The sequence below is a fragment of the Macadamia integrifolia genome, chromosome 7 (assembly GCF_013358625.1).
Source record: "Macadamia integrifolia cultivar HAES 741 chromosome 7, SCU_Mint_v3, whole genome shotgun sequence".
NCBI lineage: Eukaryota > Viridiplantae > Streptophyta > Magnoliopsida > Proteales > Proteaceae > Macadamia > Macadamia integrifolia.
Window position 1 is genome coordinate 30,626,936 of NC_056563.1, and position 19,308 is coordinate 30,646,243.

General features: G+C 37.7%; 2 protein-coding genes across 4 annotated transcripts; one reads left to right on the forward strand and one right to left on the reverse strand.

Moving 5' to 3' along the window:
* Positions 1-1,526: 1,526 nt before the first annotated feature.
* LOC122084091 (trafficking protein particle complex subunit 11-like) lies at positions 1,527-14,645 on the forward strand. Of its 2 annotated transcripts, none has more exons than XM_042652139.1 (9): positions 1,527-2,172; positions 2,612-2,673; positions 3,162-3,276; positions 3,370-3,493; positions 4,003-4,083; positions 9,137-9,478; positions 10,973-11,139; positions 11,223-12,061; positions 12,745-14,645. In XM_042652139.1, the coding sequence occupies exons 1-9, from the start codon at positions 1,835-1,837 to the stop codon at positions 14,226-14,228; spliced, it is 3,552 nt and encodes a 1,183-aa protein (XP_042508073.1). In that variant the 5' UTR covers positions 1,527-1,834; the 3' UTR covers positions 14,229-14,645. The 2 variants fall into 2 exon arrangements, with proteins under 2 accessions (XP_042508073.1, XP_042508074.1); XM_042652140.1 differs by having other exon boundaries at positions 2,009-2,146.
* A 492-nt stretch (positions 14,646-15,137) lies between these two features.
* Positions 15,138-17,974, reverse strand: LOC122084622 (psbP domain-containing protein 3, chloroplastic). Of its 2 annotated transcripts, XM_042653019.1 has the most exons (10): positions 17,793-17,968; positions 17,613-17,679; positions 17,407-17,516; positions 17,225-17,290; positions 16,498-16,578; positions 16,330-16,412; positions 16,161-16,236; positions 15,764-15,882; positions 15,607-15,651; positions 15,138-15,417 (listed from the first exon to the last, which is right to left on the reverse strand). In XM_042653019.1, exons 1-10 carry the CDS (start codon positions 17,872-17,874, stop codon positions 15,391-15,393), a joined length of 756 nt encoding a protein of 251 aa, XP_042508953.1. In that variant the 5' UTR covers positions 17,875-17,968; the 3' UTR covers positions 15,138-15,390. The 2 variants fall into 2 exon arrangements, with proteins under 2 accessions (XP_042508953.1, XP_042508954.1); XM_042653020.1 differs by lacking the exon at positions 17,225-17,290 and having other exon boundaries at positions 17,793-17,974.
* Positions 17,975-19,308: the final 1,334 nt, after the last annotated feature.

The following is a 19,308-nucleotide window of genomic DNA, read 5'->3' on the forward strand; positions in this document are numbered from 1 at the left end:
TATTTTAGAGGAAAACCTTATTGAGGTTAGTGAAACTAAAGTTGTAATCTTATATTTTAGTTTTTCTAATTTAACATTATTTTTTCATTAAGGCTATGTTTGATTGTCAAAATATGAATATAAATAAAATTTGAATTTGATAAAAAAAAAATATATATACATAAATCAATCATTCCATCATTATGATTTCCCTTTTTTACACTATTGTATTTTTTATCAGTTTCTTCACAACTAAACTAAGTCTCCCAGACAAGTTACTTTCAAATTATTTTTAAGATTCATTTTGTAACTATATTTAGCTAACTTTTTTCAAAACAAGGCAGATGATGATCAAAAGAATGTTACAACTTATCATATTTTTTTACTTTCAATAAACAACTTCTTACTTCACTACTTTGATGACAACAAGATATACCAAATCCTTAAAACTCATTTTTTATCCTTTTATTAGTTAAATATTATATATGAATATATGAGCAATTAAAATAAAATTATGACATTCTCTTATTCTTTTTTTCACCTGGTTTTCTATTTATTTAAACTCGTTGGTGGTCTTGATCATTGCCAATCAATTTTTTTTTGCGTCTTTGGCTATGCTTATGGGTCTATACAAAATACATAGTAGAATCTAGAGAGAACATCTTCATCCTAAGTAATGTGTGACCCCAATGATTAGATTATCTTTGACAATGAGTTTATCATCGAACTCCTACTTCTACTGTATAAAATCAACAATACCCTTTCCTAGTCAAATTGAATGGTCAAATTTGAGGGGTTTAAGATGTTTTCTCTTCACATTAGGTGAACAAAATATTTGTTCTATATATACCACGTACCAAATGATATAACAATCAACTTATTACAACACAATTAGTAACTTGAAAATTCAATAAGGGAGAGGGATGGGCACAACAATGGATTAATTGAAAATAAGGCATGCTAGCAAGATGTTAGTCATATAAATTCGTAGGTTAATTAAAATCACTCGAATAAGTTTCTATCTAGTTTCACAAATGTATGAGGTACCAAAAAATACTTGGACACGCGATATGATTTTCGCATAACAAACCCATAACTATATAATAATATTATATAAAATGTATGAAGCAAAAAAAATGTTAGTATCATTTTGATGAAGAATGAATTAATTTTTGTATGGAAAAAAGATTATTACGGTGTGATTGTGCTACCCCATCCATGTGTGGGCTAAAGATGCTATTGTGGTTGTAGTGTTTCTTGCACCAAGTGATATATATATATATATATATTTTTTTTTAATTTAATTTGACAAGTTTATAACATATTATACAATTTTGTCGGTAATAATTATTATTAAAAAATTTCATTTTGTAATTTGATAGGGTTTTTTTTTGTTTGGTAAATGAATCTGATAGGTTAGAGGGTATCCATGAATACCTTAATGTTGATTTTATATACAATTTTAAAATTATCTATTTTCCTTGGGTAAGAATTTTAAAATTACCAAGTAAGTTTTGGGTCGATATTTATTCCAGACTGCCCCATTGCCATCTATAACGAAGAAGTAGACTCCCTGCGAGTCTGCAGCAAAGGGCGCTTGGAGAACATTGAGAACTCATTGACTCAACCCCGTGGAAAGAAAAAACCATCTTTAAAGTGTCTGGTAATTCACCGACTGGAAGTTATCAAGCGTCTCTCATACTAATTCTTAAATCCTAGGGTTTTCGTTTCAGATCGCATTGTTCATCATCAAATCCGATCGATGCGACACAAATTGAAAAGCCCTACTCTATGCTAGCAACCATTCCAATCTTTCTGCAATTAAATTCAGTGACGTTGCTTGTAGCAGAGTAGTATGGAAGATTACGCCGAAGAGTTCAGAACTCCACCAGTCACTCTGATTTCTTTGGTAGGATGTCCAGAGCTTCATCCAACAATCTCAACTTATCTTCACTCAGAGCAGCCCCCAATCAATACTCTGGCGTTGCCGGATTTCTCGAAGATCTCGGTATTGGGTAAGACACTGAAGGAAACTGCAGATTCTGGTCAGCACAGTGGAATTTTAAAGAGAGATTGGTTACTGAAGCATCGAACCAAGGTTGCAGCGGTTGTTGCTACTTTGTTTAGTTCCGATCAGGTCGCCGGCGATCCTGCACAGTGGCTACAGGTCTGCACCGATCTTGAAAACCTAAAGTACGAATTCGTTCTTCTTTCCCTGCTTCTTTACACCTTCTTGAAATTTCATTTGAATGACTACAACCTCTCATTTAGTTAGACAGTAGTTCAAACTGTAAATTTGGTGAGCTATTTTTTCTTCCCGGACGCATTTCAGCAGAACTTCTATCAGTTTATCTCCTGTAACAATGGAGTATGATTGGTGAATCGTTGAAAGATCTGCTTTAGTTCTATGACACGCAGTCTCAGTCACGGTAACACGAATTATTATCATACATAGAATTTGAATGAATGTTCATTTGCCTGTGTTACCTCAAAAAAGCTGAGGAAAGGAATTGATCTTGTATATGGTGGTGGGAAACAATATTCTATATATTTCTCTTTTCCCTCAATGTCTCATTCAGATGTTAAGGCTTATTATTGTATGGTTTCATTATATGTTTCTTATCGTCTGCAGGCTTGTTGTTCGTGGAAGGAACATTAAATTGATTGTGGTGGTTGTTCAGTCAACTGATAAGGGTATGCCAGTTATCAATCCATTCCCTTCAGATTTTATTAGATATCTCTTCAATCAAGCTATTGTAGTAATTCAGGATGACCTGAAAGTTATCAACATGCTGTAGTTTTTGTTGAGGCTTGTACTTGGACTTTAAGTTTTCAGATGGTATTGCACCCACGTTGCTCACCCGTACAAAATTCTTAGGTCATGCATCTGCATAACTTCTGATTCTAGAGTGTTATTACCATTTGACATACTAACCTGGATTTAGAAGAAAGATGACACCTAACTTCTATTCTACTTCTAGGAATTTTCTGGTGAGAGGTTTTTTGGGAGAATTTAAAATCTTTTTAATATATTTTCTGTGGATCTTCAAAAGGATTTTCAAGGAGGGAGAAATCAAGAGTCTGTTCAAATATTGGAGACTTTAAAGTATTATGTTCATTAAATCTAATGATCATGGAAATAGGAAGAATATTAAATCTAAATACCTCTATGTTCAATGCAGATGAAGTCACTGAAGATCGTATGATTGCCCTGCGAAAGCGTGCTGAAGTTGATTCCAAGTATTTTCTTATCTTCATCCAGAATGATGCATTACAACTAACACAATCTCTTGACAGGCAAGCGATATTCTTGATGTGTTGTCATCTCCGTTCTGTGCTAAACCTCGATCTGTCAGCAAATCTCAGTATCTTATTGACTAAACCTTGCAGGTTGGGCAGCGCACTTGCTGAACTAGCAAATATATATTACAGGGATGAAGGTCGAAGGATTAAAACTCGTATTGAGAAGAAGAACTTCAACTTTATTGAGTTGAACATCCGCTATTGCTTTAAGGCTAGGACTCACTTTGTTTTTATCTTTTCTGTCAAGTTACCTCATTTGTGATGGCTGTTACAGTAGGCATCATTTCAATTTTGAAATGACTGACCCTGTATTGAATTTGTTGATTCCCAAATGCAATTATGAATCAAGTCCTTGCCTACAGCTGATTACAATAAGCAATATTGATTTATTTAACAAAGAAGAAGTTACCGATTTGAGTGGGGAATGATGCTTCATTGCTTTTGTTATTGTTGTTTAATGTTCTTTGTCTCCCCCCCCCCCCCAATAGACCCAAAAAATGAGCGTTGAGAGTTTGTTTTACCAATGAAAAGAGGCGGGTGCTTCAGATGTCTCCATGTCTTTTTTTATTATTTGAACAACTATTATTTTGTGGGCATACTGACCATCGTGTGCTTGATTTCTGCAACATGCAAACGCTGTGCTCTTAGATTAGATATTATATCCAGATTTTGGTTGATCGAGGACTGTTACTGAATGAAACGAAACTAAATGAACTGCAGGTGGCTGTATACGCAGAATTCCGGAGAGACTGGGTTGAAGCTTTGAGGTTTTATGAGGATGCATACCGTGCTCTACGTGAGGTATGTTTCATTTACTCAATAAATAATACCATTCTCTATTTTCACCCTTGATGTCCTCTACTGTGAGAGCTATGTCCACATCGTTCTTTTAATTATCCTTTGTTTAAATTGACCCTTCATTTAAAATAACTAAAGTTGGTGGCATGACGTCCCATGCACATCATGCCAAGTCTGTTTATTCACACCTTCCTGTTTACCAAGAAGTGTTCTTTTTTCTTCTAGAAATACCTTATATTTGAATGGTTCTGCAAAAACATTGAAAACCTATGAGCCTTTCCTTTTCCTTATTATTTTCAGCATCTCCAAGGGCCATCCTAAATCCTTAGATTGTTTTGTGACAGAGGTTGAGGGAGATAACAAGATTGGTTTTAGAATCCATTAGCTTACTTTATGTTGCACTTGGCTTACTCCCTAATTAGAGTAGTATATTGAAACCTCAATTTTAATAGAACCCACTCATAACAATTTGCAACAAACCTATGCAAAATAGAATTGTTTATTGAAAAATTTTATTCAATAAACTCCAAATCAATCCCTTCACCAGAGAATATCCTCAGTGACCCATGGATTATGCAATCTTTATAAAACAGAAAGATTTAGCCCCTGAAGTTTGCGTAATGTTTAGAAACCTCTTTCTAAAGGTAATGTTGGGAGTCCTTGTTCCACCCAGAGCACCGAGATGAGTGAATAAAACCTGGCATGGGTGATGGTTTTGGGCAAGTTGGTTATGGGTTGGTCCAGTGAGGTGGTCACAGAAAGTGTCTGTTGGTCGGGTCAGTATGGAATGCGTAGTTACTGAAGTGTCCTTTTTTTCACCCCTTAAATGGTTATAAAGCTTAAGAATTGGTGGTTATCTGCAAGGAGGCTCATGTAAGTAGTGTGTTCTGGGCCTTGTGGCTTCTTGTTTGGCCCATGGTTTTGAGCAACCAGGTAGTTAGTCATGCAGACCTTTGACCACCAGGCCTAAAGGCCTTGAAGTGTCAGCTGACTGGAGGACCATTAGTGTGTGTGACACACTGACACTGTGACTGTTAAGCTTGATGGTCATATACCCTGTAATGGACCATTCCTGTTTATGTAATACTTCAAATATTAATCTAAACAGATGCATGAGCAAAAATGTTAGAAGACCTTTTATGGAGAATGCATGCATCCTCTTAATAGTCAACCTAAGATTTTATGCTTAGAAAATTCTTGAATTTGTAATGGCATGGCTCAATGTTAAGGTTGCTCCATTGCGTCCTAGTAGTCATGGGTTTGAGTCGGGAAACAGCCTCTCAGTGAAGCGGGGGTAAGGCTGCGTACATTATGACCCTCCCCAGACTCCGCAATGGCGGGTTCCTTGTGTACTAGGTATGCCCATATTGTTTTCATGTAAAATGTTTAAACCACCTACATAGTTGTCAAGGCGTCGCCAAGGCGTCTAGGCAAGGCGGTTTGCCTAGAGCCTAGGCGACTGTCGCTTTGCTGCACTGTATGCCAACTTATATTTTTTGCTCTTATTTATGCCAAATACCATTTAAGTTTGTTATTTTATTTACTTAAGATATTATTCATAAATAAGCAAATACCCCCTATTTGAATTTAGTAAAAATAGTTTAAAAATCAAATTCCAAAAGGATAAAAAGTCAACCTCCCGGTCCAAGAACAAAAACTGGATTTTTGGTTGTAGGGCAATTTTTAACTTTCGAATGCTAAGGTTTTTCTCAATTTTGAAAATTATATAAATCTTATCATAATAGAACATTGCTAAAAACCAAAAGTCTGATAAAATAATATTTTGTTTTGATGTCAATAAAATTATTTCCATTCAAGCGATTTAACAACATTGCACACTTTAAAATAAGTTTGACCGGAACATAACTTTGTCATAACAACTCAGATTTAAGTAATCTAAGGCTTGTTGGAAAGCTAGTTTTGTATTATACCTAATACAAAAAGTCTCATTTAAAAATAAAATCATTTGACCAATGAAAAATATTATAGAAGAAGAGCATTTCTTTAAATGTCAATAAGTCATGTTGATTTTTTATGACTTGATGTGAGTGTGACTATGTTGATTTTTATGATTTGATGTTGCTTAATGTTGATTGGTTTTTTATGTCATAAGGTATATATGACATTGCAGGGGAAATAAAAAATAACACATGGGCGATTTGATCTCCATGGCAACGCCATAGCGGGGCGATTCACCGCCAAATTGATTAGCCACCCCTCCACCGCCTTGGGTCACCATGACGCCATGACAACTATGACCACCTGGTGGAGGACCTGTAGGGGAAGGGAAGATATCTCTGAGATAGGTCTCAAAGTTGCAGCCTTGCAGGGGAGGGAGAGGAATTGCATAAGAGAAGAGAGGGGGGGGGGGGGGGGAAGAGAATTGCACACACAACCCTTTGGCTTCATCCAAACGCATTCACTAATTTGTTCTTCCAATCTGTCCAATATGTTGGTTACAAGCATATAAATAGGAAAACAAAAGACACTAACAAGGAAACAAATCCTAAAAGGAAACTAGTTCAGTAAGGAGACCAACTGAAATAGGAAATTACCCTAACAAAGCAAACCAACTCTCAATGACTGATCTAAATAAGGAACTATGATTGACTCAAATAAGTAATTCTAATGAATAAAAATCATAAATATCTTACTAGAAAAGAACCAAATATGGACCCGGTTTATCTATGTTCGGATACCCAAAAGGATGTGTACCTGCATCAATTCACCCAGTGTTGAGAAAAATTCGTCAACGAGTTTTGTAGAAGGGTAACCATAAAAGCTCACAAGTGGGGATGAATTGCTTGTTGTCTACAATGCAAACAAAATCCAAGAAATGAAGCTTTGGAGTTGCATTCAAGTCTGGAAAATCTTGGGGGAGAATGAACTCATGATGGGGAATAGTTGGCATTGTACTAATGTCTATCATTAATTGATCCACGATTTTCTCGTTTTCTGGTGCCGTTACTGGTTTCACATTTGTACGGTCTCGAATCAGCAGTGGGAGTTGTGACTTCGACAAAGGACCTAGATGGGAGGTAACAACAAAGAGGGTTGCTGCGGTTGTGTCGAGCCAGGTATGAGTCTCTACTTCACCTCTATTTTTTTTTTCCTAATGGCTGTTGGCAGAAAGCTTAGGAAGAGGGGAAAGGAGAGGCGGTGGAGTTGCGGTGTGGGAAATTGAAGGAATATATATATATATATATATATTTTCACTATTACAGCAAGGAAAGGGGTTTGCTGGATAGCAATCAAAGGGGAATTGGATAGTAGAGGTTGATGGAGGGTTGTTCTCTGTGGCAGAACGGTAATGAAAAATAGGAACAAGGTACAACAGGGAGAGAGAACGAAGGAGAGGATCCTTTGGCTCTGATAACTGATTGGTGGATGGTTGGTAGGGGAAGAAAATCCCCGAGATAGGTCTCAGAGTTGTAGGGGAGTGGGAGGAATCACACAAGAGAAGAGTGGGGGGGTGGGGAAGAGGATTGCACACACAGCCCTCATGCTTCAACTAAACGCATTCAGCCATTCACTAATTCGTTCTTCCAATCTGTCCAATATGTTGGTTACAAGCATATAAATAGGAAAAAAAAAGACACGAACAAGGAAACAAATCCTAAAAGGAATCTAGTTCAATTAGGAAACCAACTGGAATAGGAAACTACCCTAACAAAGCAAACTGACTCTCTAAGACTATTCTAAATAGAAAATTGTAATCGACTCGAATAAGTAAACCCAAAAAATAAAAATCATAAATATCCTACTAGACCAAAGACCCAAATATGGGCCCGGTTCATCTCTGTTTGGATACCTAGATGGGTTGGGATCAGTTTAAGCTGTGCACCTACATCACCACCTGGACCATACAGTGTTGACCCTTTACAGCCTTGCAAACTGGTTTTTAATAAATTGGTTTGACTTTAAAAGTCAATGTGTTAATAGCTAAAATTAGTGAGGGAACAAGTCAAATTATTGATAGGCCACACCGTAGAGGTTGGCAACAAAATTGATTGACATGGGGAGTAATGTAAATTTAAATTTCATATGAAACTAAACAAGATCATAAAAAATGGGGAAAAAAGAATGATCAATGTTGATTAAAAGAAGTTCTAGTTTTATAGTTTTAGTTTCCTGACATGGAAATCCAGTCGTATAATAATTATTTAATATTAATTTATTAAAGAATGATTTTAAATCGAATAAGCATTCGGTTTTTAGTGAAATGATTGTTATGTGGCTCACCCCTCTTCAACTTATGTCAATAATAAATGCAAAAAGTAGGTCTAAAGGCCTAAACTGTAGGCTTTAAGAGCCTCTTCCTTCTCTTTTCAGTTTTAGTAGGTTTATGCTAGTTCTTTTAGGTTTGATTGTTCTAATTGCTGCTAATTGCTATATGAATTTACTTTTAAGGTATGAGATGTAATAGGATTGTTGTTTTCCTAATCCAGCTAGGTTTTTAGTGTTCAGTCTATAAATAAAGTTGGGAGCAGCCTTTTGGAAACCATGAAATTTAGTACTAAAGTAATACAACTCTGTTTCACTTAGCTGTGCGGATTCATGATATGATTGGTTGATTTCCAACAAGTGGGTTTCTTAATATTGATTGGGTGGATTCTCAATTAACCCAATTGCAATAATGAATGAAAATGAGCAAGCCCAATTGCTTTAGGGTACAACAGTGAACAATATTTTTTCATTGTGAGGGGGAATTGGATTCGACAGGACCCGTGATGCTATTAATAGGGTTGGGATCCATTGAATATTCACATTTAATCATCTAATAATTCCTATACACTACTCAATAACTATACATTTTATTTGACTTTATCCATGGTTCTATGATTTGCTGTGGTTCCCAAGAAATTAGCACAATAGCTTAAAGCTGCAGTCCAGAACAGTAAAACTTTTGAGAACCAATAAATGCATTATAACTAGCTGCATATACTCTTTCCCCTGCTCCTACCTGTCTGAGTGAAAGAGCTGCTTGAATCCATACATTTTATCCAAATCTTTCCTTTGTCAATTGTACTTATGACCATTTTTTTTTTATGTCTAGATGGTTGGGACATCAACAAGGTTGCCAGCAATTCAACGCCTGGTTGAGATAAAAACAGTCGTAGAGCTATTGCACTTTAAGATATCAACCTTGTTGTTGCATGGTGGGAAGGTTAAAGAAGCAGTTATGTGGTTCCAACAACACATTGCATCTTATAAAACTCTTGTGGGAGCACCAGAAGTTGTTTTCCTTCACTGGGACTGGATGAGCCAGCAGTATTTGGTCTTTGCTGAGTTACTGGAGACAAGTGCTGCAACGATCCCAAGCAATGCTTCTCTTATTTTAGGCACATCGGAGAAACCTTTGACTGAGTGGGAATTCCAGCCAGCTTACTATTATGAGGTGGGTCTCCTTTTTACCTTCCACATCAAAGATTTATATCCCTTCCCTCCCCCCCACCCACTTTTTTCAAAAAGGATGTACAAGGAATAATTAGTAGGTGGGTCTCCTTTTTACCTTCCACATCAAAGATTTATATCCTCCCCCCCTTTTCAAAAAGGATGTTACAAGGAATAATCAGCCTGGAGAGGAGGATGGAGTGAGGCGGCTTTATCTATGTGGAACACTGGACATGCTTGTTTTCTTTAAATGTAACTTATGAATCTCACTATTTGATTACTGACATTCGTTGGCCTGTCGTATACGCTATTTCTGATTTTCTGAGGAGTTCCATGGCTATGACAATCTGATTATGCTTTTTGTTTTGAGATGATATATTGGTGGTTTTAGACACCTTCTCTCCCCTCTCTCTTCTCTCTCTTTCTCTCTCTCAAACATATGTTCTCCCAGTCATGCAAGAACTAAACTTATGTGTGATGAAATATTTGATTTTACATCATAATGATAGCTAGATCTGTGTGCGTCTTGGATCTTCAATTTTACTTGGTTGCTGTGGTTACTCCTATTGAGTCATCTCATCCTATATTCATGGCAAGGCCATCTTTTTGTGGTTGTAGTATGTGTCCATCCTTTTTCTCCCTTTCTATTAAATTGTCATTTGTCCATTGAAAAAATAAAAATAAAAATTGAAGCTAAGACTACCTTGACAAGCTTAGACCAATGGACCAAGGAGTATAAACAAATTTGTTAAGGACAAAATTGCCGTTTAGGTAATAAAAGAAAACGAAGGGGAGAGATCTCCCAACTGGTTTTGCTCTGAATTATGTTCAGTGTTCATGAATGCCAGTGGAAGGCCTCCCTCGGTTGACAAAACCCTCCTCCATTGTTTGATGTGAAGACCAAAATGAATTGAAACTTTTTTCTGGTATGTGCATTTTCGTAGACTGTGGTAAATATATAAGTGAACGGTATTTCTGTTGACTGCATATCTGGGTGATGCTTATCTCAGTTTTAATGGTCCAAGGAAGGTGCATGAAATCTTATGAGAATTAACTGGAATTTACCGTATTAAGCTTTTTTCCCAAAAGAAGAAGAAATATTACACAATTATTTTCTATTGTTCAAAAGCTACTCTTTATTGATGCATGACACCTGCTTATTCCAGTCACTATCATTGCCTTTTTTTTTTGGGGTGGGGGGTGGGGGTGGGTAACTAGCATTGCATCGACAATTATAAAAGGTACATTCAATGATCAAGAAAGAGAAGTACAATTATTTGATGTTTTTATTCATCTGATCCAATTTTTGACTTATCAAAAATTTTTATTCAGACTATATTCTTGTTATGCAAGTTAGAGAACCTGTTTACCACCTGAGATGAAAGCTCAGGTCTCATCTATATTTTACAAATGTAGTGCTGCCAGAATGGGGACCTGTTCATAATATTCTATTTGTATTTTATTTTAACATCAACAACAATATTTTATTTGGCAACAGTTAGCAGCTCATTACATGAGGGAGAAAAGATGTTGCTTGGAAATTGCTTTGTCTGCATCAGAAACCTCAAAAAGGATTGAGAGTAGCTCTGAATCTGTGATACAATCTGTTTTTGTGGGCCAATTTGCTAGGTTACTGGAGCAAGGGGAAGCATTTGCGATGCAAACGTAAGTCTTGTAAAGTGGTTGTCAGAATGGCTTCTGTCTCCTCCTATATCTACTAACACTGATACTTCTCATTTGCCATGCAGCCTTACTGATGCAGAGTACGTTCAGTATGCTCTTGCAGAGGGGAAGAGGTTTCAGGATTCTTATGAAATTATTGCTCTGCTTAAGAAGTCTTTTGAATCATATAGTAACCTTAATGCCCGAAGGATGGCCTCTTACTGCGGGAATCAGATGGCTAGAGAATACTTTACTCTTGGTGAATTTGGTAATGCAAAGAGCCTTTTTGATGGTGGTGTTAGTCTGTACAGGCAGGAGGGATGGATTACATTGCTTTGGGAAGTCTTGGGTTACTTGCGTGAGTGCTCAAGGAGGCTAGGTTCAGTGAAAGATTTCATCGAGTTCTCTCTTGAAATGGCTGCATTGCCTATATTATCTGGTGCTGAGTCCTCCAGTTGTAAAGGAGAATATGGGCCAGCTGGGCCACCTACGTTACTACGGAGAGAGATGATACACAAAGAAGTTTTTGGGCTTGTGAAGGGGGAACCCATTTCCACATCAAATGAAGGCAGTAATATCTTTGCCATAACAGAGGATGAACCCCTCCATCTTGAGATTGATCTCGTCAGCCCTTTAAGGGTAGTACTTCTTGCTTCAGTTGCTTTCCATGATCAGGCGGTTAAACCTGGTGCACCTGTCCCACTTACACTATCACTTTTATCTCAATTGCCCCATCCGGTTGAGATTGATCAGTTAGAAATCCAATTCAATCAGTCAGAATGCAATTTCACCATTGCCAGTGCTCCCGAAGAAACGGTGGTGGCAAGTTCTGTAGGGGAGAAGACAGGCATTCGCTTAGAGACTGCACCAAATCTAAGCCTGGTTACAAACAAGTGGCTACGGTTGACATTTGACATCATATCAGGTGGTTCTTTCTGTTCTGATATTTTACTAATATAGGCCAATCTTTACTGCACACATGGAATAAATGCCTGCATTCCCAATGAATGGATTCAATTAGGGAATCTTCTTCTCAATGAAAGAGGGGCAGGGTGGGGAAAGAATTGCAGAGGGAGAGATTGGATATTGGGTTCCTAGATCGGCTTTTTTTTTTTTTTTGGCTAACGATGGGTATCCAGGCCTTCGACCTAGCTAGTCCCTCGACCCCACAACCGCATGGACCAGGTCATACCGGAGTTGAATGAGAACCATTCAACTTTCACCGAAAGTAGTAAAGAGCACTAAATACCCGCATGTGAGTGGCCCCAAGGAGGTAAGAGGAGTTGAACTCAGAACCACACGCTTCCATAGGCGAGGGTCCCTTGCCAACTCGGCTATCCCTTGGGGTTGTTTCCTATATCGTCTGACTTGACTACAATTTTGATCTAGGTAGGCCTTATTACCCAACATGTTCTGGTCCTCCCTTCTTCTGCATTTACTCCTGTGTACAATACAATCCTTGTTTTATCTGTATGGTGATAGTACTGTTCGGATATATACCCTCAAATTATATTTGTATGATTATATACTTATAGTACTGTTGCAAGCATACGTCCCATTTTCCCACATTTTATACCATTGTAAATATATGCCTACTGAATGATTCAGAACAAAGCGGGAAGCTTGAATGCCTATCAGTGATTGCAAAATTGGGACGCCACTTAACAATCTGTTGTCGAGCTGAGAGTCCTGCTTCAATGGATGATTTGCCACTTTGGAAGTTTGAGGATCTTGTTCAGACCTTTCCAACAAGGGATCCTGCTCTTGCATTCTCTGGGCAGAAGGTTGTTCAAGTTGAAGAGCCAGACCCACAAGTTGATCTTGTTCTAGGTGCTACTGGCCCTGCATTAGTTGGGGAACGCTTTTTGGTTCCTGTGACGGTGACCTCCAAGGGCCATCCCATCTATTCTGGTGAGTTGAAGATTAATCTGGTGGATGCAAGAGGAGGTGGCTTGGTTAGTCCAAGGGAAACCGAACCATTCTCTATGGACAGTCACCATGTCGAGCTCGTTGGCATCTCTGAACCAGATGGCGAAAATGAATCTGAAGCAGGTATGGATAATATCAAGAAGATCCAGCAGTCTTTTGGATTGTTGCCCATTCCTTTTATAAAACTGGGAGACTCCTGGTGTTGCAAACTAGAAATCAAATGGAACAGACCCAAACCTATCATGCTTTATGTTTCACTGGGTTACCTGCCAAATAGTGAAGCAGGTGCACAGAAATTTAATGTGCACAAAAGCATTCAAATTGAAGGGAAAACTGCTGTAGTGATGGACCATCGTTTTATGCTGCCATACAGGCGGCACCCGTTGTTGCTCTCAAAGATCAAGTTAGCACCTGATTCTGATCACTCACCGTCACTGGCTTTGAATGAAACCAGTTTTCTCATCGTCAGTGCTAAGAATTGCAGTGATGTTCCTTTGCGATTGATGTCCATGTCCATTGAAAAGGATGATGATGAGATTGGACGCTCATGCACAGTGCATCAGGGAGGTGATATTCCACTGGATGATGCATTTCTCGTGCCAGGGGAAGAGTTCAGACAAGTTTTTTCCATCATACCTGAGTTGAATTTTCCTAGACTTGCCTTGGGAGCAGTCTCTCTGAGATGGAGTAGGGAGTTTGGGCTTGAAGAGCAATCTCGTTCAAGCCTTACAGCTACTGGGGTTTTAACCAGACACAAGCTCCCTGATGTAAATGTGGAGATGGTGCCTATAATTGTGAGCTTGGAATGCCCTCCCCAAGCCATCCTTGGATCTCCCTTCACATGCTATGTGAGAATTAAGAACCAGACAGAGTTACTTCAAGAGGTCAAATACTCATTGGCGGACTCTCAGAGCTTTGTGTTGTCTGGGTTTCACAATGATACAATTTTTGTTCTGCCAAAGTCTGAGCATATAGTTGGTTACAAGCTTGTGCCATTGGTATCTGGTTTGCAACAGTTGCCCCGATTTACAGTGACCTCACTCAGATACTCTGCTGAACTTCAACCATCTCTTTCTGCATGCACCATTTTTGTCTTCCCTGGCAAGCCTCAATTTATGATGGATGATGTGGGATCAAAGTTGCCAGAACCTATTGCTACCTAAGTCTGCATCGCTGACCCAATTGAAAACCTTTCTTTAAAAATTGTTTGCTGCAGTCAAGGATTTCATCTTCAACTGGCATTGAGCTGATTTCTCGTTCCTTGTGTCCCAACTGGCTGAGTCTTGAACTAGCAACCAAGACTCATCCCAGGGAATCTGGTCAGTGCTGATATTGCAAGTTACTCAATTGTACTTGGCTCTTATTTTTCTAATATGTGTTGCTTGTATCAAGCTGAGACTGACCTCAATTGATTGGCGAAATTTGTAGTAGTGGTCAACAAAGATGATTATTCAGGCTGATATGGTTGCCATTAGCCGGCTTTTTTTTTTTTTCTTTTCCCCATAAACTTGTATAAGATCTTCGCAATGGACTGAATAGTTGTTTCAATAATAAAAATTAGAGGCAGTGATTTCCAATGATATCAGGGTGGGAAGCTACACCAATGAGGGCGGGAAGACAGATCTGTTCAGCAGGGCTGCAGGGGATCCACATTTTGTTTGAGGAAACACTGTCATGTGGGTCTGATAGCTCATTATGTGAGAAGACTTTATTATAGATATGAGGTCATAGGTTCTGAAATGAAATTTGTTTGAGTTATTACAAAAGTGAAATCAGATGAGTAAAATATTTGGAGCACCCTAACGATCGTTCCTGAGGCAGCTTAGCGGAATTAAAAAAAGAAGGAAATCTTTACCCTGTACTTGCCCTTTATTTACTCAAAACTCCCGTACTCATAGTTTCTTTTCTGGATCTCCCTTTTTTCTTTCCCTGCTGATTCCTAAATACCTCATTTACCCTTGCTTCCCTCCCCTCTCCTCCCCCTCCCACAGCTCCTCAAGTGGCATCTCACATCCATAGCCTTTCTCCTGAACCTCTCCCTCTAGCATTTCAACATTAAGCACTCTCATGAATTAACTGGATTTCAAAGCTTCATTTTTCATTATGGAGATGACAATAGATTCCATTACAGTGAAGAGGCATTCTTGCAATTTAATGAAATTTTTTTTAACTCCTTTTCACCATTTCCAGGCTTGTTTTGTTCCAAAATTTCATCAGATGTTAAGACAGATTGTTACCTTTACATTTTTTTCCCAACAATAAATAAGAGAAATGAAGTAATCTCAGATGTACTAGCTTCCCAGCACTCCAGCCTCTTAAGTCGCCTCAGATGAACCTGAATGACAAGACAGACTGCAAAAAAAATCGAATTACAGTAAATTAATCCAAAGCAGCTTTCATGACTCCTTTAATTACAGCTAAATTGAAAGACAAAAAAATTCAATTATGCTGACCACATAGGTTAGTCTACAAGGTACTGATTAAGTCTAATGCAACAGCTGAGTTTGGTAATGAAGAATCTCTCTCCATTTTTCAGCTCACCTTCTCAATTTTGGATCGGTATTTTTCTGATTCTTCTTCCACATACTGCACATAAAACCAACTTTTAGAGTCTGGATTTGTATTCTGTATCCCTCATTTATTTACATGAAAAATCTACAGCGAAAAAGGTTCGCATATTGAATGTAGCAACACCCACCTGCCCTGTTACAGTATATAATCTGTTGTACCAACCGTTTGATGCCATCCCAATTACAGAAATTATGTGCCTGCAACTTTCTCCAGGATTTTGCAGTGAATACTCGATGTAATATAAGCCTGCTCAATTTGTTCATTCCAAAAGAGAAGAAAGATCAAATCTCATGAGAGCAAGGCTAGGTGGGATATGAACCCATGCACTTGACAGGCCAAACCTAATCCAGTGACCTTAACAATTCAACAGACATATTGAAATGAAAGATCTTTTAACTACCAGCTACAGGAACTTGGAACAAAGTGTTTGGAAAGTTACAGCTAGTTTTCCAAGTTTCAAGATTGATGAGTACCCTAAATTTCTAAAAACAGAAGAACCTATGCAGCCACAGAGAGGGAATTACCATTTGTAGTCTTAGAGTCAATGAGTTTTGCTGCCAAGCCAGGAGGCCTCTGCCAGCTTCTGTCCAATCCAGAAACCTATTCATGCCATTTGGAACGTGCATCAAGATAAGCATAGAGATGATTTCACCACATGAAGGTTAGAAAGAAATGAAAGATGTAAAAACTCACCAGATTCTCAGCGAAAGCGTCAACCTTGCCAAACGATTCTAATCTGGTAAAATCCGCACCAAGCCCCGTGATTAAAACGCTTACTGAAGAAATCATTGAATGATTCAAAAATTAAGTACTCAACTATTAAACAGATTGATCCAACAGAAAACCCCTCAATTACCATACCATTAGAACTAGAAGCCTCCCCAGGATAAAAAGCAGTTACTGATCTGATTCCATCAGCCTTTCCTGCACCAACTTGCCAGTCTACAGAAAAATGTTTACATTAACACCAATGCAGTAGATGCCATAACAGTAGTATGAGGCTAGTACCCATATGCTATTCTTACAATTATTATACTCAACGATAGTGTCGACGCAAAGTACGAAAAATCAAATCATGGCCATTATTAGAAAAAAAATAAAATTTGAGTAATATGTGACTTCCACTCATTCTTAACCTTGTTAAAAGGCACAACAGAATGTCAACTGTTTGTGGAGAGAAAAATTATATGGTGAGCCATTCAAACCAGTAACTGTGCTTGGACTTCTAGTCTGTCTTTAGCTATCTTCCCAGATGCTTAAGTCTCTTTGATGAGGAGGATGAAACAGCTTGCTCTTCATAACCATGTTAAGAGTTGAATCAACAAGTGATAGTGGAATACAAAATTGTATTATAGACACCACGATAAGCTCTCTCAACCGCAGAAAGAATGGTGGGGGAAGGATTCATAAACAGGGTTGGCTATTTCCAACCCTGTTTTTGCTCATTTCTGGCTGAATTCTCTATTTCAATGCACCAATTTACTTTAGAATAAACAAAAAGCAATGAAGAGAGGCATTCCTTATCTATAACTAACAAATTAGCTTCCTAATTGGGATTTATGAACCCATAAAGTGTTAAAAATTTCACCTTGGGGAATCGATATCTTGAACTTATTGGTATCATCCGAGTAAATGCGGAAATCCTCTTGTAAATCTGAAGGTACGAAAAATTGAGAAAAATATTCTAAAAATTCAGTTTATAGAGAAAATAAATAAATTATAATTCCACTTCCGCTTCCACTTCGACCATTGGGAGAGAGAGAAAATTACCTGTATCTGCCGAAGCATTAGCAACAGCAATGGATGGAAAAGAAAATGCACCAAAGATGATCTGCAACAACGCCTGTCTCCTTTTAGTTCCCTGTCCATGGAGGCGCAAGCTAAACCGAATAGAAAGGATCAGACGAAAAAATTGATCGATTTCTCAAACTTAATAAAAAAAAACTGGAAAAAAAAAATGATGATGAGGAAATTACCTTGATTTTTGTTCAGTTTCGCTTTTCCTGGAACAGAGAACAAGCTCATTTCTGCATATACAAATGCCTGAAGAAATGGAGCAAAGAAAAAGTTTAACAGTTCAAGAGCTTCGCTCGCAGGGAGAACCATCATCAAATGAAAAGTAAGCTTTGAGGGTTAGTTAACGAAGGTTCATAAACCTTTTCTGTTACGTCGGAGAAGTGTGGAATCACCGATTCGATATCGTGACGAGTTGGAAAACAGGGATGGAACGGAGGCCATTCTTTCTGGATGAAGCTTTTTTTGGTTCTGATTCTGATGGCTCAGATTCCAAATTCAGACTTACATGGAAATGGTTGGTTCTCCATCCTGGCCAATCTGGTCCAACCAAGGTCTATCAGGGTTGGATTAAATCCGATAGGTAGGATTAGGCTTGGGCAGTGATACTTCAGCCGAGCTTGGACTGAGTTGGGCACGGATTGCTAAAGGGAACTAGGGTTGGGCTGACAATTTGAAAATCCCAGCTCAGCCCTACGGGGGCATATTTAAATAATTCATTCATCATCGACTAACTAAAATGGGAAGTGGTTCTTTGTTTGCTTATGTTTATCTCTGAAAATTGATCAGCTATTTGTATAATCACCTGATCGTATGAGTCAGCATCCAATATCTATTATTTTTGTTTCCACATATATCCATTTTTATCCTTGTAATGGCAGAATGAAAGACAAGTGTTGGATGTTGACTCATACGACCAGGTGATCATACAAGCAGCGAATCCTATCTCTCTCTACTTGTCATAATAAATGGTAGACCTATCTTTCTACAAGGGAAGAGAGAGAGACATATGAGAGCACTCGTGAGTCGTGACTCGTGACCATGCTTTTGAACAAAGTTCATTTTTAGTCAAATAGTTTAGTTCCAGGATTAGGATCATAATTATTTTTTATTTTAATAACAAAAAAGTTCATTATTCCTTATTCCTTATCTTTAATTCATGATTATCCAAAAAAATAAAATCATGATTATCCAATGGATGTTATTAAAATCAATGCGGCATGTACAAGTAAGGAGATTGAGTACATTGTAAGAGAAGAGATTATGTAGACTAGAGACATTAAAAAACTAATGTTCCTAAGTAGAAGATGATTTGAGATAAGTGAGAATGTATGAGAATGACTTTTGGGTTGACAGCAACGTGGCTTTAAATAGAGTTAAATATGAAATAATATTTGATCTTATTTGGTTGGGATAAGGTCTTTTCATTTAATATATTAAAGAAAAAAATATCCTCCATTATAGGATAAATATATATTAATTAATTTAGCATTTCATTATCAAAAATATCCTCCACGTGTATTTGATCATGTCACAATTGGGAATTAGGGATGCAAGTTTGATTCGAGAGCACAAGCCCATCCAAAAGTTGTTTAAAAATTCTAGGGCTTGGATAAAGTCAAAATTTATAGGTTGGGGTCAATTTAGGCATTTAATACATTAAAACATGGGAGAAAGAATTTTGTTCGTCTAACGTTCCCATATCCAGATATGGTGTGAAATGACAAAGTCACCCTTGCATGTTGGCTACTTTCACGCTCAGTTGTGTCTAAGCGTAGGGGGTGCAGGTGGATAGAGTTCACTTGCCCATCAAACATATACATGTTTATGTTAAAATTATTTTTTTAATTTATTTTGTAAAAATAATTACATTAAAAA